The sequence below is a fragment of the Talpa europaea genome (assembly GCF_964194135.1).
Source record: "Talpa europaea genome assembly, chromosome: 4".
In the NCBI taxonomy this organism is placed as follows: domain Eukaryota; kingdom Metazoa; phylum Chordata; class Mammalia; order Eulipotyphla; family Talpidae; genus Talpa; species Talpa europaea.
In genome coordinates this window covers 141,051,090-141,078,038 of record NC_140070.1, presented here as the reverse complement: position 1 = coordinate 141,078,038, position 26,949 = coordinate 141,051,090, and the positions used below count along the sequence as shown (strand labels likewise).

General features: G+C 50.7%; 2 protein-coding genes across 2 annotated transcripts; both read left to right on the top strand.

Annotated features, from left to right (window-relative positions):
• Nucleotides 1–16,878: 16,878 nt before the first annotated feature.
• Nucleotides 16,879–17,517, top strand: SMIM34 (small integral membrane protein 34; the record flags this gene model as incomplete). Its single annotated transcript, XM_084232751.1, has 1 exon — nt 16,879–17,517. The coding sequence occupies one exon, from the start codon at nt 16,879–16,881 to the stop codon at nt 17,515–17,517; it is 639 nt and encodes a 212-aa protein (XP_084088877.1).
• A 7,705-nt stretch (nt 17,518–25,222) lies between these two features.
• Nucleotides 25,223–25,978, top strand: LOC311169366 (uncharacterized protein C21orf140 homolog; the record flags this gene model as incomplete). Its single annotated transcript, XM_084231223.1, has 1 exon — nt 25,223–25,978. One exon carries the CDS (start codon nt 25,223–25,225, stop codon nt 25,976–25,978), a length of 756 nt encoding a protein of 251 aa, XP_084087349.1.
• Nucleotides 25,979–26,949: the final 971 nt, after the last annotated feature.

Sequence of the window (26,949 nt, the reverse complement as noted above, 5' to 3'; positions counted from 1 at the left end):
GGGTCTCTTTATTCTCAGGTCCGGGAAGACACCCGCAGTCTCAGAGCAGTCAGGCCTGGGATTATCGATGCCCTTCCTGGAAAATTGCTCTCTTCTGTGTTATCAGCTTAAAATGGCCAGTGGGTGCTCATCAGGTACTGATGTTATCCGCCTCCTCAGGAGGAACAAAATGTCTCTTTCACGTAAGCAAGTCGTTGCTGCAGCCCTGAAGAATGTGGCACAGTGAGTTAGCTAAACCGCTAGGTCAAAGGTTAAGGCAGTGTCATGTCATGAACTCTGGTTCAGTTGTGCCTACACCTCTGCCTTCAATAATGGCTCCTGGGCCATCTCAGGCCACATGTGATAGAAAACAGAGTCAAGGAGGGAGGATGCATCCCAAGGGTTGCCCAGTTTTGGCCACAGGAGCAGGTGGACTCACTGGTCCCCCAAGCATGGTCCTGGGAGCCTGAACCCTTGGGTCCCAGTTCCCTGATGAACTGCATCAGGTTGTTGTCACCATGAGGACGTCCCGCCCATCTGACTGTCCCTTTAGGATGTCACTTTGTAACCGTAAAGGGGGTTTCATCATTTTGGCCTCCGCCACTTCTTGGAACTAGTGTGGAGCTCTGCCCTGGAGAGAAAACCCATAACCAGGCAGAGGGCCCCCAAACTCTCACTGGGTTGAATTTCTCTCATAGGCTCTGGGTCCAGCCACCTACCACCATAAATGCAAGCAAAATGGCTTTGGGTACAGCAACAACAACAACAAAAAAGATTAATTTTAGCCAACAGGGTGAGGGAGAAGGTCCAGTTACTGACCGATGGTGTGAGTGGAGCTGCAGCTGCAGGAGCTGGCAGGGTGGCCCCGCTGAGGTTGCCCCCTCCTCGAAGGCCCACCCTCTCCCAGCCAGGGGGGCAGCTGCTGTCCAGAGCAGCTCTGATAACAAAGAGAGAGAGCAAGCCCTTGTGCACTACACTTTTCCAAAGCCTCCCCAGATGGCCACTCAGCCCCACCCTCTCCCAAACAGCCCCTCCCTCAGGACATCAGGGGTTCAGTTCAGACCAAGGTGCTGCAGGAGGCACTGGGCAGGCACGGTCCCCTCTGGCTGGGGTGGTGTCTGGACAACAGGGGGAGGAATTTGGCAGCTCATCCTGGTGGGAAAAGTGACTTGTTTTGTGCCCAGCCTGGGAAACTGCATCAGCCACCCTGAGGGCCTGTGGGTACAGGCTCAACCGCCCTGGGCTGCTCCAACAGGCCCACAATGAGACACAGGGCAAGCTAGGGTTATTAGGTAGTTTTAGGGACAGTGTAGGAGGGGACCTCTGAAGAATTTAGGGAGGCTTCAGAGATAAGGACAACCAAGGGAATGTAACCAATTCCACTGGGAAAAACAAACATCCCAGGACCATTGTTAACAAAATGGGAAAAACAAACATTCCAGAACCACGGACAATATTGTTAAGGATGGTCCTGGCTTTCTTCAGGTGATAAAGATAAAGTGTGGAGACGCTTTCCCGGAAGACTAGGCCATAAAGATAAAGATGTAATAAATGGGGAAAGACAAACGTGTTAAACAAGGAATGTGAAGATCCCCCACTCAATAGCAAATTAAGTGAGACAGCTGAGAACTGACCAATCACAAAGAGACGGGTGGAGCTTTAGAATAATCAGGGAAAGAAGGTCTATATTCCCTGAGACACAACTCCACTTTGGCTTCCTTGCCCCTCCCAGGCCAGGGAACCTCCCACTTTATTTCTGCTCTTTTTCTCCTCAATAAACTTTTTCTTTCTCTAAACAAACCTGCCTCTTCTCGCTTGCTTGCCTGAGTGTCTGCGAAGTTCCTGCTGCGGCTTCGTGAGACACCAACCCGTGGGGGTCTAGTGGCAGGGGCTCAGCGCTGCCCTGCAGCCTGGGATCCATTCCTGGCTGGGAGACTAGGCCTGACAATTCTGGTATCATTTTGGGGGGCTCGTCCGGGATCTCACAAGATTTAAGGTAAGTCAGCCGAGAGGCACAAATTGTTTCTATCTTCAGCTTGTCCTAAACTTCTCTTGCTAAACATTTTCTTTCTCTCGGAGCCATCAAAGAGGCCATAAAAAGGGCACAGGACAGTCAGTAAATGCCAAAGGGCCACTGTCTTAAAGACTCCTGTGAAAGGATAAACTGGTGACCAGACCAGGTAAGGGGACTAGCCCATCTGCCAGTCAAAAAATAAAAGTCTGATTGTCGTCATATAAGGGACTCCGGTCTCCAAAGAGCTAGGCACATACGTCATGTAGAGGCCGTCCGGGAGCTGCACATAAGGGGCTGATCTCCCAGCAGCTCGGGCCATCCTCCCTTGCCTTCAGCAGAGGGGGAGCTGCCGAGACCCAGTAAAAAATAAATGGTCCCAATGTAACAGTTAAAAAAGTCATCCCTCACTAAACACCACACAAATGCGAAGTTCCTGCTGCGGCTTCGTGAGACACCAACCCGTGGGGGTCTAGTGGCTGGGGCTCAGCGCTGCCCTGCAGCCTGGGATCTGTTCCTGGCTGGGAGACCAGGCCTGACAATTCCGGTATCAACAATACTTGTGGACAAAGCAGGCTCTGAAGCTCTGCAAAACGGTGGCAGTGATAAATCAACCAGCCTGAAGAAAATCATCCCCCTCATCTCTCCCGGAGCTCCCTGGGCTGGCTGGACAAAAGACTTTAAAAGCTCCAGAAACGCGTGCACACGCTCAGGAAGGAGACCTAGCTCCATTCAGGTACGCTTGGCTTCAGCCGACACTTAAGTGCTGAGAAAACTTAGGCTTGAGGATGCTCAAGGACATACCCAAGGTCGTGGTTGCTTGAAGGAGGAAGTCAGCAGGAGCTCGGCTTCCCTAATGTCACCTCCCCCCAAGTTGCTTTCACAGGCCGGGGCCCCTGGGGACCTAGGAGGTGGGTCAGGAGACAGGTCATCACCGTTGGCCATGAGAGCTCAAGCTCCTGGACACAGCAGGAGGGCTGAGATTACATGGTTGTGGGGTTTTTTTTGTTTTTTTAAGATTTTTTTCTTTTAGATTTATTTATTCATGCCTACAAGAACCAGGGTACAGGCCAGAAGTGCAGGAGGGTGAGAAGATTCACCAGAGACAGAGCGGGGAGCAGAACAGGCAGACTGATGAAATACACTGCTGAGGGGAGAAGCGGGGAGACAGGAGAGGTCTGCGGCGCCTTACGGGAATCTTGCTGGCCAGCTGGGATAGAACCCGTGCTGCAGAGGCTGCAGACAGCTTCACAGTGCTGAGCTCAACCGCCTGCACCACCAGGGGAGGCCCGGTTTGTTTTCTTTTTTGTACACTAAGGCACTGCGCAGGGAAATATTGCCTCTGCACTGGCTCTGAATGTCCATCGCCCCCTTGGCACTTGGCTGCCATCTAACAGAAACCCCTGTGAGCATTAGAAATAAGCTGATGGGCAGAGAAACTGTCGTGGACTCCATAAGCTGAGTCTCCAGACAAGGCTGCAATGAATAGAGGCCCAAATGCCGCTCTTTGGGGATTAAGCTCTACCTTAAATCCACATCAGCAGATGGCTGGGGTCTCCCTGGTGGTGCAAGGGGTTAAGACGCATCTTATGAAGCTATCCGCAGCCACTGCAGCACAAGTTTGATCCCCAGCCAGGGAGCAACCCACATGGCGCAACAGATCTCTCCTGTCTCACCCGCTGCTCCCCTCAGCAGTGTATTTCACTCAGTCTGCCTGTTCTGTTCCCCACTCTGTCTCTGGTGTCCTCTCACCCCCCACACCTCTGGCCTGTGCCCCAGCTCTTGTATGCATAAAATAAAATAAATCTTAAAAAAAGAAGAGATAGCTGACTTCTGGGCATCAACAGCACCACTGAGGAAGACGACCAAAGACTCCGAGGGCTTGCGGACAAAAGGGACGTGCAGAGAGCCGAGTCCTTGGACACACAGGCGCAAAAAGGAGCCAGGAGGTCGAGGGCAACTGCTCCCTTGCTCTGGGGTGCGTCTGTCTACTCAAGGTCAACACAGCCAGACTGCAGCTATTTCTGAAAATACCGGGCCTGCATGCCGGGTCTGCCCTGCGGAGGAAGGGACCCTGGGCGTGGCTGCCCCCTGGCGGCTCCAGAGAGGATAGTTCTAGAAGCGTGGGGAGCCCTCACACCTGGAGCCAGGTGGGGACCTGCTTGGGGAGAGGTGAGGTTGTCGGGGCTTCAGATACACCAGCCCCGTCGCGTGCGCTAGCCTGAGACAGGAGGGCGAAGCCCGGAAAGAGGAGCCACTTTCCCAGTGGGTTGAGAGGTGCCTCCTCTGAACAACTCCTGGGTCCCAGGAAATTGCTAGGGGAGCCCCCTTCCTTTGTGCCGGAGCCCGCTCGCCCTGCTCCCCGGCTGTCTCCTCTCCTGCCCTTGGGAAATGGTCTCCTGCCCAGACCTGAGCCCCTGACAGCTCCAGCTGGTCACCCTTCCTGCTGCACATGGAGAGGGGTCCACACCAGGATAACCTCGGCGGTCACTTCTCCTTCACCCCTTCAGCAATGGAGGGGTCCTGCCCTCGGTTATGTGGGTGCTGCCGTGTCTGACGCCAGACAGGTGAGAGCAGCCGCAGGTCATCACAGGCACACAGGCCACGCAGGCCTCGCAGGCCACGCAGGGGCCACGCTCCCATGAACAAGGGGGCTGCGGGAGGCAGGCTTGGTGGTGAGGGTGAGGGGTCCCGGTGCCCACTGGGGGGCCCATGATGGGCCCGCTTGAGTGATGCCACCAGCTGGGAGGGCACGGAAGCTCCTGCTCAGGAGAAGCAGGGGCTGAGTCTGGCGTGTCTCATTAGGAGGGTTGGTTGCTGGGGGGCTGGATCCACAGGAGCAGGTGGGGGGGGGGTTGTGGTGAGGCCATTCAAGACCCTCCAATTCCACGAGATGTCAGAATCCTGTAACTGAGGCTAAATGGCTACATTGCTTTTTGACCCTAGAACACAAAAGAAAAAGAAAAACCTTGTCTGATTTTCTCTTTGAGGTTTGCTTTCACAGACAGCGGAGCTGGGGCCTCATCCACCGTGACCCAGTCTGAGCAAGCAGAGGTGACTCACTTCAAGCTGAGCCCCAGGCCGGCTGGAGCCGGGAGACACACACGCAGAGGAGGGGGGCTGCCCGGAGGAGCCAAACCCCGCCCCCCACAGGAACTCAAAACTCCAGGGATCTGAAGGGGAAACCTCTTCCCACCTCATCTGGGAACTACCCTGTAACCAGACAACCAACTTCAGCCAAGTCCACATTTCTCTGCCCTGAGCCCCTCCCCAGCCAAAACAATTTACTCCTTTTTTCGTAACCCTGACCCCCAAAATCTACATAGCCTCATTCCCTTTCTTAACTGGGGAGACAGGTTTGCGTTTATCTCCTGTCTCCTCGCCAATCAATTTGCAATAAATCGTCCTGCCTTTCTCCAGACCCAAGGTCATTACAGACCAGCCTCTGCGCGTGTCAGGCAACTGCCCGCTCCTCAGTGACAATCCCATAAAACCCAGCTAGGGTTGCAAGCCTTAAACCACCGTTGGGCAGCCAGGTAGGATGTGCACCCCGTCCTGGGGGGAGGTTGAGGTGAAATCCAGCCCCTGCTGCCCTCGCCCAGCTCTGTGGCCTCCTGGCAGAGGGGGTGCCTTCCTCCAGCCCCCCAAAGGGCTCTCCGTGGGGTTGCAGGCTCGGTAAGTGCCTTCTCACCTTCCACACTCACTGCTAAGTGTGGGCCATGCTCAGCACCCCAAGGCACCTACAACACTGTCCTGCTGGGTAGTGACCGCTGGGGTCCCCAGGAGTGGGGAGAGGGGCATGGCAGGCGACTGAGGCAGCAATTCCATGCTGTACGGTGACCCTGCGGGATCATGAAACGGCGAGAGAAGGGAAGCAGGTGTGCTTGCCCTCTTGAGTGAGGTGAGAGACCCAGGCTGCTTTCCTCCAGAGGCTCAGCAAATGTGGGTGATAATAAACAGAGTCCCGCTCAGATCCCCTCAGAGGGAGGAAGAGGGGGGAATGGCCTCCTGTCTAAGGATGGGGGAGGGGTGGCCTGGGTCTCGGCCCCCTACTGCCCCACCAGCTTGCCCGCTCCTCCCTCCACTGCCCTTTCTCTCTCATACTAGATCACCCCCAGAAACAGCCTCCTCTCCTGCAGTTTTGAGGTACATGCAGGCGGGGGTCAAGGTGGGGGTATGCAAGGAGACTGGCCTGCTGGGTTCACGGCCCTTGGTCAGGGAGGGTATAAGGAGGCTGTCTCATCAGCGCCCTCTCTTGAGACCCCGGGGCGGGGCACCCAGGGACCCCATCGTGTGCTGCTCCCGGCAGTGGCTGGGGGGGTCATCGCAGCCTCCTGCCTGGGGGGGGGGTCAGCGTCTCCCCAGGTACCACGGAGCCTTGCGGACGGACCCGGGAGTCCCTTCAGGCAGCTCCCAGAGCCGTGAGGTCTGCAGAGACCAGGTCAGTGTCACGAGTCAGCAGTGCCCGCGGGCAGCATCAGAGGGAGAATGAGCTACTGAATTTCAGAGCAAGTTTGGGTAAAATTCAGGGCAACCCGCACGTGCAGTTTTCATGCCACATTCAGTTCTCTCGTGAGGCAAGTCTTTCAACAAGATGCAAACTGGGCAGAGACGGAGGTCTGGAGGATAGCATGGAAAATGTTGGAAAGCAAGACTTTGAAACACACTAGCGTGGAAACAGCTGCATCCCCACAGAGTTGCTTATGCTCGTTGTGAACTCAACACCCTTAAAAATAACACCAAAGCAAAGGGGCCTCCCTGGTGGCGCAAGGGGTTAAGCACCGAACTATGAAGCCAGCGGCAGCTTCTGCAGCACAAGTTCAATCCCCGGCCGGCCAGGGAGCAACCCACGTGATGCAGCAAACCTCTCCTGTCTCCCCGCTGCTCCCCTCAGCAGTGTGTTTCAGTCAGTTCACCTGTTCTGCTCACTCTGGTGAGTCCTCTTACACCGCCCCGGCATCTCTGGCCTGTACCCCAGCTCTTGTATGCATAATTAAATAAATCTTTAAAAAAAAAAAAAAAAGCAAAGCAAACAACAAAAAGTACCGCTCCAATAGGTAATAGACACGTGGTTTTAAAAAAGTCATTAAAAAATACATGCTCAGAGACAATAAACAGATTCTTAGGCCTCTTTTCAGGCTTGTTTTACACATGTGCAAGAATATCCGCCTTCATGCATGTAGGGTGAGGTAAAAGTATCCGGCTTTTCTGCCCTCCCACCATGAGGATAGATGAGGGAACCCTGTGGTCCTGAATGCATGCCTGACGGCGGCACCTGCAGTGGGCACACCTGGGCTGAGAGACTGAGTTTATAAGGGCGGCGTCGCGGTCACGCCAGCAGAAGCCAAGAACGAATGGAAGCCAAGAGAAGAAGAGAAGCAGAGAGAAGGCCGGAAGAGCCCAGATAGAGTGAGGATTTGCTGGGGGCTGGGAGGCCTGCCAGCCCCCCGGCCCCCCAGCACCCCTGCCTGCCATGTGCCTCATAAATCTAATAAAAGACCTGCAAACGCCACTGAGGCCTCTGACTCCTCCTTGACCCGGTCTGCTGGGTCAGAAAACCTGCTCCGTGTGGTCTTCCTGCCCCGACAATGCACAAGCACTGTAGGGCTCGTACCCACGAGCATCAAGCTAGTTTCCCCCCCAGCAGCTGTGATGCTGAAGGTTGTCCCTCGTCGGCTCCTGGACCCGCCTAATTCCTGTGCTGCTTGCACCGGCCGTTCCCACCGCAGGAATCGAGCTCATGCACTGCCTCTGAGCAGTGGCTCCTCGGGACCCTGGATGCCCACCAGCCCTCCGCTGTCCTGTAGGGGCGCTGACTCCACCTGCTCAGACCTGCTGGAACACGCTCACGCCAAGGTCCCAGAATTCCTAGAACATGGCTGCGTGGTCAGAAGGTATGCATGCCATAAAGTTTTAATAATATCAATTATCCTTAATAATGATACTGTCAGCCACCCTCCGTGAGCTGTGCCAGGCGGTCAGGTGGCTGCAATGATGAACTGAACTGGCACCACTTTACAGACGGGGTGCTCCCACTCTAGAGACCATCTTTGACATGTCCACTAGTAGTAAATGAGGTCTAGTTATGATTTTAATTTGTATTTATAGTATAATGAAGGAGAATATTTTACCTGCTGAAAGGACATTGGTCCATATGACCCAGTTATCCCACATCTGAGTGTTTACCCAAAGAATACACAAGCTCTCACTCAAAGAGCTGGGCACCCCGGAATTGCACACAGCAGCCAAGAGCTGAAAACCATAGCCACCCTCAGAAGGTGAGTGGAGTGAGAAGATGTGGGCTCTGTCCGTGGAATCCTACTCAGCTGTTTTACAAAAGTGAAATCCTGCCCTTTGCAACAAAAGGAGGGACCAGGGGGTGTTAGACTTAGTGAAATAAGTCAGATGGAGACAGACAAGATGGGGTGACTTCACACAGATGTAGAAGATGAAAAAACAGAGCAAAACTAATGAATAAACCAAATGAAGCAGATTTTTAGATGACACGCACAAAGCAGTGGTGCCAGAGGGGCGGGAGGCAAATCCGGTCACGGGGGCCTTGCAAGGAGGCTGCAAACTGGAGGTTGGGACATGACCGTGACTCAGTCGATCAGACGCTGGCTAAGCGCGCCTGAAGCCTGTGGGGCCGTGTCCGGCAGTGTTACCTCAATGACAACATTTTAAAAAGATTCCCATCTTTAAAAAAGACGTTTCTACTGCTTTTCCGTGGCTACTGGTCCTTTTCTTTTGTCCGTCTTTCTGGGGAGTTGCTGGCCTGTTTCTGAATGTCAAAAGCCTTTGCCTATTAAGAAACATGCTCGAGTGTGACGCTGATTCCTCCCCCACCTAGCGCTGATCTCTTGGTTGTGTTAACTGCGTTTTGTTTTCGCCACAGATATTTTTAATTCTTCATTCTGGCATTGCTGGATTTATCGGTCTTTTATTTTGTGATTTCGCCTGGAAAGACAGCCGCAATCTGGGATTATAAAAATAAATCATCCGTGTTTGTTCTAGCACTTTTAAGACTTTATTTTAAAAAATGATAACTTCGCTCCATCTGGAATTTATTTTGGTGTGAGTCGGAAGCAGAGACGCAGTTTAACTCTTTCCCCGATGTCTCCTCACCTCTCCCAGCCTTGGGAGCTACCACATCTTTCCTCCACGGATGTGAAACGTCCCCTTTATCTTATACTATTGCCCTGAATGTTTTTTAGTCTATTTCAGGATTTTATTCTGTTCCGTTCATCTGTCTGCCTGTTTACATTCTTGGATCAAGACTTCTCGTTTCTGTGGCGGAACATCTTCCCGGGATATTTCATTTCTTTATTTCCCTGGGATTTTCTTGGCTACTTTTTTGCATGTTCAATATCCCTTATAAATTTTAGACTCACATTGTCTGTGTTGATTTGAATGAAGCAAGACTCTTAAAGTCCTTGTTTCATTAAGAAAACTAACAGATTTATTTATCTCCTGCCTCCTTTGAGAAAAGCGGGTGAGGCCAACCCCCAAAACCTCACAAACATTTATACCTTTGCTCAACCATTTCTGCTGGCGCCAACGTCCTTACGTCATACAGCCAGGGTGAGCTGTAGTCTTCAGGAAAGGGCAGGAGGCCTTCTCAGGCAGCCGGCGGGGAACCTACGTGCCTTAGCTGTTCCGTTCCTTTGCTGGGCTGCTCTCTGCAAGGACATGTGTTTAGAGTGAGGGCTCTGTGTGCTCTCGGCAGCATCTTGGGTTTGTAATGTTTCACACCCCGTTGCTGGAATTCTAACCAATGGACTAGAAAAGTGTAGTCTCTATGCTTGGAGGGGAAAAGGGGGGAATGAGATCATTAGCCTGAGCCCACTGGGCTTCATAATTGAGTGTATTTCTGGAAAGAAAACAAGAGTGACAACAACAAACACCAGCGCCTCTGCTGACGTCTTTGTCGGCTTTCTGCTAACTTTATGGGTTGATCTGGATAGAATGTGTCATCCTGTCCAAGGACTGGAGACATTTACCTTAGTCACAGCTTCCTTTTTACCCCTCTGTGTTTTAGATTTTCTGTTCATAAAACTTTTACTTTTATTAATCTTTGTTTTTATATACTTTTTTAAAAAAAGATTTATTTATTTATTTATACAAGCACTGGGTACAGTCAGAAACGCGGGAGGGTGAGAGAATCCACCAGAGCCAGAGCGGGGAGCAGAACAGGCAGACTGACGAAATACAAAGCTGAGGGGAGCAGCGGGCGGCAGGAGAGGTCTGGACGCCATGGGGGACCCTCTCCTGGTGGCCGGGGATCGAACCTGCGCTGCAGAGGCTGCGGGCAGCTTCGCAACCCAGCGCTCAACCGCTGCGCCACCAGGGAGGCCCGTGTTTCTATATACTTTTAATTGATACAGCACTGCATCAGAACATTCTATAAGTTTCAGGTGTTCATCCGTATAAATCAGCATCTGTATTTACGGCATGAAGTTCACCATGAAAAGTCCAAGTGCATCCTTCACCCTACACTTGACCCCTTGTACCCAACTGACCCACCCTCCGCCCACCTTCCCCTCCGGTGGCCACTCGTTTAGCGCCTGAGAGTCTAAGAGTGGATTTTGTGTCTCATTTAGTTCCTCCATGCGTGTGTTTTCTCTCTACACCACATGGGAGTGAAATCCTACGGTGCTCGTATTTCTCCAGCCGACTCACTTGACTTAGTGGAACACCCTCTGCGTCCATCCAGATTGCTGCAAATGGCGGGGTTTTCTCTCTTTTTTACAACTGAGTAGAATGTGCAGATCTTGTACATTTATTTTATCTTTTCGATTCCTCTTGCAGGTGGAATCTTCAGTTATGCTTAGAGTTGTTGCCGTTATACAGATTTTTGGATATTGGTTTGTTAGTGTTTATTTTGTACCCATCAGCTTACTGGTTATCCTACTGTGGCCAACAGCTTTGCATTTGACTCTTTGTTTTTCTCAGTCATAAAGTCTAGGATAGTGTCAGCTGCCTCCTTTCTAGCTCTTGTAGCTCTTGTCTCATTGAAGTGGATAATTCCTCCAGACAATATGAAGCGACAAGGGTGATCATGGGGAATTACGTCTTATTCCTGACGCCACTGGACTGCTGGTACTGCCTCGTCGTAAGCCCAGGGTTTGACTTGAGCTATTTGACTTGTGCTAAAAACATTTGATGCTTCCTCCCTGCCCTCCCATTTTGGAGATTCAAATTCACATCACTGGCACCTCTGCCCTCAATTTAGGCACCTTTCACACTTACCGACTCCAGGGAACAACAAAGAAAGCTGTGGTCACTGGCAGAGTTTGGCCTCTAACATAAAGAAGTCGGGGACACTGGGGTTCTTTCTCCAGGAACTGTAGCCAGGCAAATATTTATGGGGTGAGTGATTTTGCTTGATTGTGTTTAGGTCAGTGGTCAGTACATGTCTTGACTGGACCAGAGGCCTAGGAAGATATACACACGCAGGGAGAAAATACTTGTCCCTCATGATGTACAGATTGTTCCAGTCGCTGTTCTGTGAGCATTCGGGGATGACAAATAGCTGACATCATCAGCACCACAAAAACCAGTGGCAACTGCCTGGCTGGTGATCATGATCTTCATCCCACCCCTTCCCCACATTTCTGGCCTGTACCCCAGCTCTTGTATACATAAATAAATAAATCTTAAAAAAAAAAAAAAGACTACATCGAGAGAATTCTTCCGCCCATCCCTGCCCTCCATCCGCCTATATCTCACCTCCCCCAGGTACTTCCTGTTGTGACTTTCTCCCATGTTCTTAGAGTGGCTTTTTTTAATGCCTGTACCAGTAAAGTCACATCCGTACGCTTTCTCCCCCACTTTTTTACAGGTGCTTCCTCTTTTCATTTAACCACACATCTTAGAGCGCTTCACACAACAATGCACTTCATGGCTGTATAGCATTCCATCATGTATTTATACAGCATAAAATCTGGGGATACTGTCCTAGAAATGCATTGCTAGGTGAATCAGTCCTGTGTGAACGTCACGGAGCTCAACAGCCAGCGCCTAGGTGGTGCGGCTACTACACACCCAGGCTGTGTGGCGTCGCTGCTGTGACCACCGCCGTATCCACAGTCCATCCTCGATGGAAACATCGCTGAGCAATGATGACTGTGTCACATTACTGAAATAGGATTCCTGTGCCATAAAATCCACCCACTCAAAGTACACAGTGTGAGGACTTCTTTTTGGTATATTCAGAGTTGTGTGACCAGCACCACATCAATTGTAGAACATGTTCATTACCCCAAAAAGAATCCTTGCTCCCATAAATTATTCCTCATTCCCCCACCAGAGCCTGAGCACCACTAATCTATGTTCTGTTTTTAGAGGTTTTTCTATCCTAGACATTTCATATAAATGGAATCAATCAATAGGTTGGCCTGTAACTGGCTCCTTCCACTTAGCATAAAGCTTTCAAGTTTCACCCATGTTAAAACATGAGGCAGTTCAGTCTTGGTCACTTAACAACATTTCAGTCAAGGGCAGACAGCACATATGACGGTGGTCCCGAGGGCTCTGCCACCCATCCTGGACATGGGGTATGAAGGTGGGTTACCCTCTATGACGTTTGCACAAGCACAAACTGCCTAAAGAGTCACTTCTTAGAACATGCCCTGTGGGTAAATGATACATGACTGTACTCCGTTCCTTTTTATTGCCAAATAATATTCCATTGTGTGATTGTGCCGCATTTTATTCATCTATTCATTGGTGATTGAACATTTGGGCTGTTTCCACTTTATTATAAGTAATGCTGTCATGAATATTGGCAACCACGTTTCAGTCTGGGGTATGTTTCCATTTCTCCTGGGTATATACCTGGGGTGGAGCACTGGTTCACAGGGTCTATTTCATAATTGACTTCTCTAGTCCCTCCCCCCCATTAATGGAAGTTTGGTCAAATTACATGGCCTCTCCTCATTCTAGTGCTTTCCATTTCAATCTATTTTGATTTCAGTGTCCATGACTTGAGTGTGGGGAAGAGGCGTGCCATCCCTCACTCCCTGGCCCAGGGGCCTACACCCAGGACTCCTGAGGAGCCCCAGGTCACCCACTGTGTCCTCCTATGCCTGCCTGCTCCACACTGGCTCATTGTCCTCATCCTGGAGAGGGCCCCAGAGGAAACGGGTGACTCGTGCCCATGGAGTTTCCTGGATCTATAATAACACCTGACCACCTGCCTCACCTGCAGCAGGTGCAGAAGAAGGAAATTCGGGAAACTTCCAGGCCATCAGCTGATGAGCCAGCCTCAGGAGACCTGCCTGCCCCTGTAGGTCTGGCCGCGGCCGGGAGGGCTGAGAACTCCTGGGGACCAGGATGTTTATAAACAGGCTCTTGTTTTAGATTTCTCAGCAAGCCGAAGACAAAGTGCTTTTTCCTCGGAGCCAGCAGAGGACTGATCAACTTAGATCCCCTGATTGAGCGAATGAGAGAAAATGGACGTGGTTCCTCTCTGCTGAAGTTCTCTTTAATACTGCCTTTCAATTCTGAGGCTATCAAGTTACATCCTGCTCAGGGACCTCAGTGCAGTCCGACTTCAGCAGGGCAGGGAGCGTGTGCATGGAGAAGGAATTCCTCTTCCATCATCTTCCTTTGCCAAGGCAGGCACTTCAGCTGACTCCCAGAGAGTGAAGGCTGGGACCCCTCATGGAATGTGAGTATTCTGCATCCACCATCTGCTCACATTGTCACAAACGCAGAATGGCACAGACAAAAAGTTTTCTCTTCTGCAGGATGCGCATTTCATACATGTGGAAAATGGACTGATTTTAAAACAATGTTCAGTAGTGCTTAGCTCGGTCGGTTTGATATGTATTTGAACATATCACATCACTTTTTAATAATTCACAAAAGCTTGGATGAGTTTATAATTGTGCTCTGAGTTTAAACTCGTTCTCTTGTCCAATTCAAGGTTGATGATGTTTGTGTTGGGTAGATTTGTTCTCTAATATTTATGGGAATATTTCCCCTAACCATTCCACCGACAGGGATGTAAAATTCCTGGTCATTGTGTTGTTTCTCATGAGCAACCTGTTTGATTTCATTCACTGCTAATTTGGGTTTTATCACACGCAGTTTGGAGAGCTATTTTTTAAAAAAGATTTATTTATGCATACAAGAACTGGGGTACAGGCCAGAGATGCGGGGGGTAGGAGGATTCACCAGAGACAGAGCAGGGAGCAGAACAGGCAGACTGACTGAAATACACTGCTGAGGGGAGCAGCGGGGAGACAGGAGAGGTCTGCTGCACCATGTGGGTTGCTCCCTGGCTGCGGATCGAACTCTTGCTGCAATGGCTGCTGATAGCTTCAGAGTGCTGAGACTTAACCCCTTGAGCCACTAGGGAGGCCCCTGTAGAGCAATTTTTTAATGGTGTCTCGCTTCATCTAGAAGTTCAGATGTCCTGACAATTTACTAGAGTAAAAAGACGCCCGCCTCTCTGAGTCTTACTTTAGCAAAATGAATTAGCACAGACACGTGTCAGATAGGAGCATCTATGGGACTCCTTTGGCCTCCCCAGCAGGCTACCGGGTTTACCCTAGGACATGTGGGAAGACATCTGTGTTCAGACAGCACAAGAAATGGCATTTGAACTGGTAAAAATCAGCTGGAGAACAGCTCACAACTTTATAAATTACTTCTCTGACATTCATTGTTTCATTTTCACCTGGCTTCCCTCCAGAGAAAACAGTTTTGAATTACACAGCAATTAAGATCTTAATCTTCTGCTCTTGGGAGGGACATAGTGACTTTCTCCAGGGGTGCTTCCTCAAGGGGGCAGGACAGCACCCAACTGTAACTCATTTTTAAAGTAAGTTCTTTTTATAAATAAATATACACGGTACAGAATGTGCAAGAGAACAGGACAGTGAACAGTGCATCTCTTTGGCCCATATCTCTTCCCCAAAGACAGCCACAGGCAGCAATTTCTTGTGAGTTCTCCCAGAGGCATTTTATACACATATAAAATGGGCCTCCTTCTTTATTTACATAGGCAGTTGCCCTCAATCCAGGTTAGCCCATTTTTCATTCATTCATGTTGAGCACCCAGATGCTCTTCCTGATGCATCCCATGCGTGGAGGTTCCAAATGTACTAAATCTTCCCCCAGTTGATGCCAATCAGGCTGTTCTTAAGCATTAGTCATGGTGAGCAATGCCGGAGTGACGAGGCTTAAGCATCATCGCTTGGGACTTGTTCCAGTGCATTCCTGGGCTCCATCCACGCCGATAGACTAGCCCCATCGAAGGTAAGGACATCTGTAGGCTCGACAGACCTGGCCAGCGTGCCCTCCGGCCCACCGGCGACCAAGCTTGGGCCACACACGTTTAGCTGGTATATCTTTAGGGGGACGTGGGATGCACCCTCATGGTTTTGCTGAAACACCACGAGTTTGCAAACGAAGCTGACGTGTTGACTCAGTATCGCTTCAATTCATAGTTTTTCTTATCACAAGTAATGAGACATCTCGGTCCCGCTCAAGGTCCACTCTTTCTTCTGTGACCTTATTGTCCACATCCTTTGCGTGTTTTTCCGCTGGAGTGTAACCTTCTCTTCAAGAACTGAACGCTATTGAAAAGTTTAGCGATATAAGTTGCATTTTTTCCCCTCAATTTTGCCCTTTGTCTTTTGGTTTTATTGCTGTGTGATAACTTCACATTTTCCGATGTCGCTGGATTTAACACTTTCTTTCTTCTTTCCACCCTGTCTCTGAATTTTTGTGTTCTGCTTAGCAATAGTCCAAGATAAAGATTCCACTCCGAGATGATAAAAGAAACACCGCCCCCCCCCCACCCCGCCCCTTGCTGGTTTCTTTGTTTTGGAACTTTAAGTTGTTCCCTCTTTTAATGTTTGAATCTTAGGTTTATCAGACTGTTGTTGGGTATAAGGTGAGAGGTGTGGGCTCCCTCTGTATTGTTCAAGGCTGTAGAATGACCTGCCTTTCCCCTCCAGTCAGACCTGCCCTTCATCATCCACCACACTCAATTCCTGGTGTTGGTGTTTTCACCCCGGCCCTCTGGGCTGCCTGCCCGGGTGTCAGTTCCACACCGTGTGTGCTGATGTGGGTTTTTTTTTTTTTTAATAGAGGCATGTTTTGTTTATTTATTTGTTTGTTTGTTTTGTTTATACAAGCACTGGGTACAGTCAGAAGTGCCGGGAGGGTGAGAGGATTCACCAGAGCCAGAGCGGGGAGCAGAGCAGGCAGAAGGACCGAAGTACACTGCTGAGGGGAGCAGCGGGCGGCAGGAGAGGTCTGCGCGCCATGTGGGACCCTCCTCCGGTGGCCGGGGAGCAGCCGGGGATCGAACCGGCGCTGCAGAGGCCACGGGCAGTTTTGCAACCCAGCGCTCAACCGCTGCGCCACCGGGAGGCCCTGATGTGGTTTTATGGGGCTATTGTTTAAGGAGAATTGTACCTCGTACAAGAGCCCCCTCCCCGATACCTTTTGCAAAGCAGCTGGACTGTGGACAGATAAAACATTTATTCAGTCTAAGCACAAATGCTTTCTCCGACGGGCTAGTGTGATATTTCTCAGCTAATGTCCACTCATCACTCAGCTTTTGTTTTTAATCAGATTTTCCCTAATTAGTCTTGACAGTTTTTTAATAGGCACAGTTTGTCTATTTCACAAAGAAATCCTACTGATATTTTTATTGAAATTGTTTTAGTTGTATAGATCATTTCGGGGACAACTGACTTTTGTCTTCTACTCAAGAACTTAAGTGCTTTGAACTCTTTGGAGTTTTAAAAATATACCCACATGTGCTGTCAGGCTTCTGTCCACAGGGAAGCCTTCTTGGGCATTCCCAGGATTCCCACTGCTCTGAAGGCCACCTGTGAGTGGCCTGGCCGGGGATCCCCCGGTGTAGGATGCTGGGTCTCATCTGGTTCCTCTCTTTCTCAGGGATCACGGGGATTCCTCAGGAGGCCTCCCACACCCAGGCCAGCACCCACCTGGGGCACCCGCTGAGGGACCACATTGAGGGGCGAAATGGGTCCACTTCCACCAGGGCCCTGAAGCTTCCAGATGGCACCAGCGCCGCCTGGTACATCCTCACCATCTTCGGCATCTTCAGTGTTGTCTTCCTCTTCCAGTTGGCCAGCAACATCCTCAGAAGGAGTGATAAGTCCTTGGAAGACACTTATTACTCAAATGTGAACTCTGAGCTCAAAAAGAAAGGACTCCAGAACAATGTCCCCAGGTGGTCTGCACAGACCATCAGCAACAGAGCTGTGCTCCAGCCCACCCAGCCCAGTCTGAGGCCAGCGCATGCCAACAGCAGCCCCCCAGTGGAAATCCCAGGGGCCCCTGGAAGCCAGGGCAAGCCAGCCTCCCTGGGGGCCAACTTTCTTGGTTGTCGGAGCAGCTCTGAGTCCACCTGCAACCTTGAGAGAGGGGTCAAGCCCTCGTGGGGGTGGAAGAGCACCTGTGAGCTGGGGGCCTTTCCGGCCAACAGGGGAGTGTCCGGAAGGCAGCATCCCGGTTCCTTCTCAGGCTTTCCAGCATAGTGAGAAGAAAGAACAAGGGCGGTAGCTTCAGCCACACTCTGACCTTTCACTGGAAAGTGTACGTATGCCCCAGGGAAGGGTGTGGGGGCGAGGGAGTTAGAGTCCAGGGGTGCATGTCAATATTCCGGGAAACACAGCTGAATTTGGGGTCAAATTCCCTGGACGAAGATTCAGCTTGTAGGGGGTTGCATTTGGTAAGGCTAGAGGATCACCTGGAACATGTGGGGTTGGGGTACGAGACCCCCAGGGTCATGTACACTGGACACTAAAGACATTAACTGGAATATAGAACCAAGTTGTTAACATTAGAAGTTAGTCAGAATTCTTCATTTTCTTTGAGAAGATGGGGTCCATTGGGGGGAAAAAAGCACTTGTTCTGGAGTCAGAAAAACCAAATTCTAGTCTGGATTTGATTATCAACCACTCTGTGGCCCTTGCACACACCACTCTGGACCTCAGTCTCTGCACAGATAAGAATGACGCCAGTTCTGCCAATTCTACAAAGTAGAGAAGCGTTAATGAGATCATGAGTGTAAATGTACTTTGAAAAGTAAAATAAATATGCAATTATAAGCCTCGTCCTAACAGTGGTGACAGCTGGTGCTGGTGGTGCTGGTGATGATTGTGGCGTGATGACGGTGGAGGTGATGGTGGCTGTGATATTTGCCGATGCCTGCGTTAATGCTGATGGCATGTGGGTGGTAGTGGTGATGCTTGCTGTAAGTAATAGAAGATGCTCTCATCACCCAGAACATTCTAAGTTTTGAGAAGTTCCACGCTAGGAACCAGCATCAATGACCAAATAGACAGCGTTCTTCTTATAGCACAGTCACACAAAGGCCCGGATGCTGGATAGAGAGAAAGCGTCTCCTGGGGAAAGGAGATGGGGTGGCGGGACAGAAGGGCAGGGACTAAGAACCAGGTGCAGGTGAGCCAGGGTCTCGAGAGAGCAGTTCGGGGGCAGGTCACTTGGCCAGGAAGAGCGTGGTGAGGGTGATAGATGGGCGGCGGGCCCCAGGAGAAGGACCGGCCATCCCAGGGCCCTCCAGGGGCCTGGAATTTAATTAGCCACCGATGGGGAGACTCGGTGGGTCACTGTCAGGAGGGGTCATAGCCTCTCCCGGGCTCTGCGGGGACCACATCAGCGTGGACAGAGGGAAAGTCCTCCACAGGCGTCCCTGAAGTGCTGGTAATTCAGGCAGACAGACAGGACTGAAAAAATTGATTCATCAACGTCAGGACAGGCCAGAAAAAGAGATTTGTGTGGGCCACTGGCATTAGCAATATGCGCTGACGCACGGGGAAATGTAATGAAGTGAAACCAGCAAGCGGGAGAGTGTCGCCGAGACCCCAATAAAAGTCACAAATGTCAAATTAAGCCACTTCATTCTGATGACATGGGTTTCTGTTTTGCTTCTGTTTGGGCACAGAAGCTCCCCAGAGAGTCTTCTTTGGTGATTATGATTTGCCAGGGAGCTGCTGAGCCGCCTGCCTCCTGCCCCCAGGTTGTCCTGAGCTGTCTGAGACACTGATTAGCTCGTGTTGTTGGCCTGAGCTGCCGCCAGGGCCCAGACAAGCACTTTTGCCCACGTGTCTACACTACGCCGCTCCTCAACCCCTCTCCCCACCTCGCAGGCCCTTCACCCACGGCCCTGCCTTGCAATCCCACTGGGCAGAGTTTTATGAGTTTAATTAGCAGAAAACAAACAAATAGGTGTCCCAGCTGGAGTCCAGGCTGTGTCCCCTGCCGGATGGGAGGTGTCTGGACAAGTGTGGGGGAGGCTTTGTGCATAGAAGGCAGGACAGGTCTCCTCCCAGGAAACAGAGCAGCAGGGAAGTGAGTCTGACCCCCTGGGGGCCTAAGTGCCCAGAGGTCCAGGGAAGGATCCTGAGACATTCTGGGGGCCACACTCCCTACACCATGCACTGAGGAGGGCAGGAAGGTGCTCATTGATTCAAGTCTGGGGTAGGAGTTGTCATGGCTTCCTCCCCAGGAACCTGAGCTTCACGGGTGATTGCCTGCTCAGAACTCAGGGTGCTATTGGGAAGAGGAGAGGCCACCACATGTCTTCAGAGGTGCCACGGGAAGAGGAAGTGGACATTTGATGACACCACTGCACACGAGGTGCTTTGGCATCTGCTGGCCCACAAAGTGTGAAGTGGGTTCCATTAGGGAGTCGAGGCTCAGAGAGGTTAAAAACCCTGCATATTGTCACACAGCTGGCAAGGGAGTCAAAATAGGACTATCCAGTTCCAAAGTGATATTTCCCTGGGATGTTTCCATGAAGTCTTTGCCCAAAATGTGCTTTTGTTTCCATGCAAGGGAGGTGTGGGAAGGCAGCCATTTTGAATGAGGTAGATTTCGCTCTCAAGCTGCACCCATGCGGCAGCACCACTGGGCTCTGCTCCACGTCCTGGCATCCCGGCATGGAGACCAGGGTTTCTGGGCCGCCACGCTGAGGCACTGCTGGTCTCAGTGCCTGAGGAAGAGCTGCAGGGCTTCCTGCAAATTCAGTGCTGGTGTCTGGAAGGGACACACTTCACACCCACCGGCCACTCTTTGGCTTGATTAGTCCATGCTACGCCCAAGCACGGGGGAGGGGTGTGACCCCCTCCCTCCCTCCTACCACACAAACACACACTCCCAAAACTGCCCCCACGCATACACATTCACACACAACCCCACATAGCCACGTTGACACACCACATGCACACATGCATACTTCTTCCCATATATACCCATTCTCCGCACATGCACACTTACAGCCATAGACACACACACACACACACACACACATGCAGCCACAGTCCCTCTGCCTACCTTGCAAGAAAAGACCCATTGTAGGGCAAATGAACCCAGCCCTTGCCTGGTCCAATACAGCCATTTTACACGTGAGGAGGAGAGGCTGCAGAGGGGCCGGGGAATGTGGAGAAGCCCCTGGGCCCTGGTCAGCTGCCCTTTATTCTCTAAAGTACGTAAGCACGTCAGGAGGTCGCTCCTGTTAAGGATCTGTGAGCTCCGGCTTCCTCGGCCACCTGGGCTCAGGGCCGCTGCTCAGGGATCCCTGTGCGCGCTCAAGGGCTGTGTCCCAGCAGCATCAGGCCTTCCCCGCGCTGGACGCCCAGGAGCAGAGGTGACTGGATGAACACAACGAATTCCAGCGGGGGCTCCCTCTGGCGGGGAAACGGAGGTGAAGCCGGAGGAAGAATGTGTCACTTGAAATGACACTATTTACAACGCACATGTTTTGCATGTATAAGTTAAAAGTTCTTGAGGGCTTTATTTTTTTTCAATTCTGATAAAGTAACAGATCCTCTAACTCCCCTCTTCTCAGCCCCTCTGGGGACACCGGCAATACAGCACCCCTCAGAAATAACGCAGCTCCGTCACAGCCATAAAGCTACCATTGAAATATAGCCAGGGACATGATTTTTTTTTTTTTGGGAGGGTGGTTTCCAGTGTATATAAAAGTTTACACAGTAGTGCAAATAGTTTATGCTTCAGTGTGCAACTGAATTATGTCTGAAAGTCAAGGTACATACCTTCATTTAAAAAAATACTTTATTGGGCCTCCCTGGTGGCGCAAGGGTTAAGATGCAACCTATGAAGTAATCTGCAGCCTCTGCAGCACGAGTTCGATCCCTGGCCAGCCAGGGAATAACCCACATGGCGCAGCAGACCCCTCCTGACTCGCCCGCTGCTCCCCTCAGCAGTGTATTTCAGTCAATCTGCCTGTTCTGTTCCCCACTCTGTCTCTGGTGAATCCTCTCACCCCCCGCGCCTCTGTCCTGTACCCCAGCGCTTGTATGCATACATAAATAAATATTTTTAAAAATAAATAAATAAATGATAAAAAATACTTTATTACTAAAAAATGTAACAGGGACACGAAGTACATGCTGTTGGAAAATTGACACCAATAGGCTCTTCCCCTCACACCTTTAATTTGTACAAAATACAACAATTACAGTGCACAATGCCGGGAAGCCCAATAAGGCCAGTGAGCCTGTATAGAAAGTGCACCTGTACCTGGCATCAGCCGAGGCCTATCAACAGGCCAAGTAAACAGGAAGTGGACCGGCGCCATCTTAACACTGAGCGCACCTGGAGACTCACTCGCTCAAACAGCCATTGGCCCCTCCTTTCCTCTCCTTTGCAGGCACACTGTAGGGTAAGGTAAAAAGTATCAGGCTTTTCTGCCCTCCCGCCATCAGGATAGATGATGGATCTGCGGTCCTGAATGCAGGCCTGATGGCGGGCACCTGGAGCAGGGTGTGGGCCTAGGTAGATGGGATTTACTTGGGCTGAGTCTGGGCTTTTAAGGGCAGCCTCACGGACACGCCAGGAGAAGCTGAGAAAGAAGCAGAGAGAACGTGAGAGAAGGCCGGAGAGCCCAGACAGAGTGAGAATTTGCTGGGGGCAGGAGGCCTGCCAACCTCCCGGACCCCCAGCACCCCTGCCTGCCATATGCCTGGTAAATCTAAATAAAAGACCTGCAAGAACCACTGAGGATTCTGACTCCTCCTTGACCCGGTCTGCTGGATCAGAAAACCTGCTCAGTGGCCTGTCCTGCCCTTACACACACCTTTGTGGATGTTCAGCCCATTCATTCTCCTCAATGGAGAAGCCTTGGAATTTGCTGGCTGTGCATTCTGGAACCGCTAGTGGTTGCACATTTGCTGGATGGGTGTAGCTCAGTCCTGCCAGCCTCCTCACCACATCTTGAAGGGTGAGGTCAGGAACCCTTTGAAGGTTTATCTCAGCTGAAATATGAGCTCCTCCCCATGGCATCCCATCTCCAGGGCACTCCATCTCCATGTTTAGTGTCCCTCCCACTTCTGGAGCTTTCTGCCCCCCTAGGGGCCATCTTGAATTAAAGTCCTTTGCTGATTCTGCTTCTCTCCCACAAGATGGCGCCTTCCTGGAGGGAATTTAAGGGAATGCTAGTCTTTCCAAGATTTTCCCAGAAAGGGAGGCATTCAGAGTTTGTTGATGAAGCTGGGGGGGAGCGGGGAAGAGAGAGACAGAGATAGAGAAAGGAAGGAAGAAGAGGAGGGAAGAAACTTCCAAGTTTTCCACAGGGAGAACAACTTGTTTCATTTCAACATTGATCCTCAGTCTTGATTTGTTTTTCCTCTTCCCTCCCGTGACTGTTCCTTTTCTCCTCAGTCACTCACTGCCAAACTCTGTCTTCCCAGTCAGCCTCTTGCAGCAACAGCTGCAGCCACTTAAGAAACTGAGCCAGAGGATTAGCCTATGTCAATAGTCCTCAGCTCACACAGGTATGTATTCCCCCCATTTTTCAGTTGAGGTTCATGGGGACGGGGGTGTGTGCTATGATTTGACCCTGGATTATCTGGGACTAGGGCCTCTACTCACAACCCCAAGGCTCTGATCATGTCTAACTCACCACACAGGCCACATCCCACACACTCTGGCTTTTCCCACTCTCACCTGGAAGCTGTTACCAGCCTCAACCCGAAGGAGTGGGTCCTTCACCCTCTGGAGGAGAATTCACCAGAGCCCAGTAGGTGTGGTGGAACCAGGCAAGGCTTTATTAGAGACTCACACATGGGGGAGACAGTGCTAGAGAGAGGAGAATTTAGCCTGGCTCTGGAAGGGAGCTGAGCAAAGGTAGGCCCACAGACAGGGAGGAGGGGCCAGGGTCAGAGCTTAGGTTGGGCCATTCCCCAGCACTAGAAGAGGAGGGCATATGTGAGCGCTCAGGCTTCCTCCCCCAGGAAGCTGTGAGATCATGAGTCGGCATCTGAGGATTTCATCTAGCATGGCGCCTTGTGGCCAGTGTGGTAAGCAGGGTTATTTGAACAGAGTCAAGGGCAGAACGAAATTGGTAGTGTGCAGATTAGTCCACCTGTTTAAATAAGCAGCTGTGGTGACTCAGCCTGGGATCCACTTTAGTTGTTTATCCAGGGAACGGAGCACTTTACATCTTACTGACTCACAGTTTCTTTGACCTAGACTGTTTCTAAGCTGCACAAAGAAAGGCATGATAAGCACTTGGTTCTTCCGCTTATTATTTGGCAAAATAATGCAGTGATCCCCCTCAAAGCACCTCCAAAGACAACAAACCATGTTTTTGTCCTTTTTTAATGGTTGGATTTTTTAAAGTATCATTATGAACTCAAAGTCTACATAGTACTTCAATTTATTGTAGGCATTGTTCGTTGTTTTGTTCATGTTTTGTTGCTCAAAACATCCCATCTTTGACAATGGAGCCCCTTTTTATTGAAGCGTGGTTCCTTTCAACAGAACCTGCTGGTCCTGGCTGGTCCTCACTGTCTGGCTGGACACGGTGCTCTAAGCTGATTTTTATATTTCCTTTCCTGGACCTGGAAGCTAAGGGCTCCTGATTCTTTCCATAGGAAATAATATTCAGGGACCATGATCTGGGATGTGTTGGGGAGGGAGTCTACATTCCTACTGAGTTGAGTTTTGTTGCTTTGAGGAAGGGGACAGAAAATACAAATAAAGGGAAATAAAGAGGCTGCTAGAGGGGCCTCCCTGGTGGCACAAGGGGTAAAGACACAGCATTATGAAGCTGTCCGCAACTACTGCAGCAGAAGTTCGCTCCCTGGCCAGGGAGTTACGCACAGGGTGCAGCAGACCTCTTCTCTCTTGCCCGCTGCTCCCCTCAGCAGTGTATTTCAGTACATCTGCCTGTTCTGCTCCCGTCTGTGGTGAATCCTCTCACGCCACCCCACACACACACCTCTGGCCTGTACCCCAGTTCTTGTATGCATAAATAAATAAATCTTTTTTAAGAACAGGCTGCTAGAGTTTAAGGCAAATTGCCACTTTGCTTTGAGTATATAATGCTTTGCAGGTGTGTGGAATTAGCTCAAGAGTCGGCAGCCTTGTGAAAGGTCCGCATGCAGGCTTCCCTCTGCTGTTTGCCCTAACTCCCTTCCACCACCTGGATGAAGCACTCTTAATGGTGAAAGAGGAAGGCAGCTGCCAGGAGCTATAGGACAGACAGACGCCACCCACATCCCCAGACCTCCCAGGACCTCATACACCGCCTGGTGCATAGCAGGTGCTCAGAAAACGAGTTTGGGATGAATGAGTATAAATATTCCTCTCCATCCTGATGAGCAAGTAGAAGGAGTCAGATACTTGACTCATTGTTAAAGGTTGCTCTCATAGCCTGAAATGCACTCCCCCCGAGTCATAGGTCAAAGCCCTCACGCCCTGCTACTTCAGAATGTGACTGTATCTGGAAAACGGGTCTTCAATGAGTGATTAAAGTACAGTGAGGTCATCAGGGTGGGCCCTCTTCCAAGAGGACAGGTGTGAAGACACAAAGAGATGGCAGCACTTTGACCTTGGACTTGCAGCTCCAGAACTGAAAAAAACAAGTTGCTGCTTACATTAGCCAGCCTGTGGCTTCCTGATACCGCCCTCACAAAGGGATGCAGCGGCCAATCTCCATTCCAGATCTATTACAGAATCCACGTCAAAGTAACATTTTCTGTGGAGACCATTTCATGTCCTTATCTGGCAAGCCTGTGGGAATTGTTCTGAGTATGAGTTCCGCGATGCTTTGAAATCCTAAGTGTGTCTATGGGATCAGCCCAGCTGTAAGAAAGCCCTTTATGAGGTCATCATCCCATGAGGTCATCATCCCATCCCTGCCAGGCCCCACAGGTGGGGGGGGTGCAACTGTGAAAACACTGCAGAGAACCCATGTTTCACTTTGCAAACCCCCTTTTACGAAACATCGTCACCAGAAGTCCATTCGATGGCATCAAAAGGAAACAATGTCTCCAGTATTTGAAAACGCTGAGAACACTGCAATATGATGGATTTAAGATTGTGTATTTTGGGGAAACTGATATCCCAGAAAGTCTCGTAACCGGGGAAGATTTTAGTGACAGCTACTTCATGCAAACTCCAACATGGTGTCTTGTGCACGCTGGTGGTGGCCAAGGATGGGTGCCTTGGAAATATCGGCTGTTCCTAAGAGATGAGCTGTGTAACAAACAAGAAGACAATGTCTTCTTTGAGTTCTGTAATGTGACGAAGAGGACCTACGGCAAATGTGCCATCGTGGTCAAAGAGAGAGCGAGGCTGGATGAGGTGCAGCCAAAGGAGGACCAAGAGCCCACGGGCCAGGCCCAAGGCTCACCCGTCATTAACTTAACAAGCATCATGTGCTGCCCCAAGGTGGCCAAAGCCTGTGGCCATGAGCTGCTCTCTCTGCCTTCCCCTTACAATTACCTGAACCCTTTAGACTCCGCCTGGTCTTCTCTGAAGTGGTTTATCATCAACAACAGAAAGGAGTTTTCTTTGCAGTCCTGTGACAACATCTATTCTTACCAGTATATTCTTCTCAGCGACTTGATTCGCAAAGGGATTGAAAGGATAAACACAAACAAATGGAAAATACTCACTAACAAGGTGCGGAGATGGGAAAACTACTATTTGGGTAAATTTTCGTAAGGGTGATTCCTCCAAAAGTGCTTGGTTAGTGCCACGGGCAGGATCTTTACCCAGTCCGACGGGCTGGCGTCTGGACCATGGCCGCCAAGGATGCGTCAACAGCGGTTTCACAGGGCGTCTGTGAGGACTGAGGTTCCTGAGGGGCTTGGTGAAGGGCTTTAGGATTTCTGGAGGTTTCATTAAAGCTTGTTGGTGACTCAGGGTTCTCGACTCCCATCTTCAGGTCATGCTGAGGGCTGTGTCAGCGGGAGGGTTAGCAGTAACTCAGCCCAAAGGAGCTGGCTGGTGAGCAGGGCTGAGCCAAGCTCAGAGAACCAAGTGTGTGGGCACCAAAAATTTGAAAATAAAAAGCATGCAGTGCCTCCCTGGTGGCGCAGGCAGTTGAGCACCACACTGAAGCTGTCCACAGCCTCTGCAACACCAGTTCAATCCTGGCTGGCTGGCAAGGGTCCCACATGGCACGGTAGACCTCTCCTGTCTCACCCACTGCTTCCCTCAGCAGTGTATTTCATCAGTCTGCCTGTTCTGTTTCCCGCTCTGTCTCCAGTGAATCCTCTCGCCCTCCCGCGCATCTGGCCTGTACCCTGGCTCTTGTATAAAAATAAACAAAAATTTTTAAAAAATAAAATAAAAAAATAATGAGCATGCAAACTATTTTCAACCCCCTGAAATAATCCATGGGGAGTTACCTGGTGGTCTAGACTACCTAGGTGGTCTAGACCTGAGCGCAATGACTCATGGGAATCAGTTTGCCACTGCTTGAGGTGTGGTGCAGATGGACGCTGGACTAGCTCTTTCCCTCCCAATACTTCTCAGCAAGGCAGCGGAGGTTAAACTCCATCCAGACCCTCCTAGTGGCCCCAGTAAGGAGCTGGGAAAGTGATGCCAGTGATTGGCTCAAGGAGGACTTGGTGGGTGAACAAATGGAGATAATGGGGGTGTGCACAGCCCCCTGACCTTGTCCACCTTCC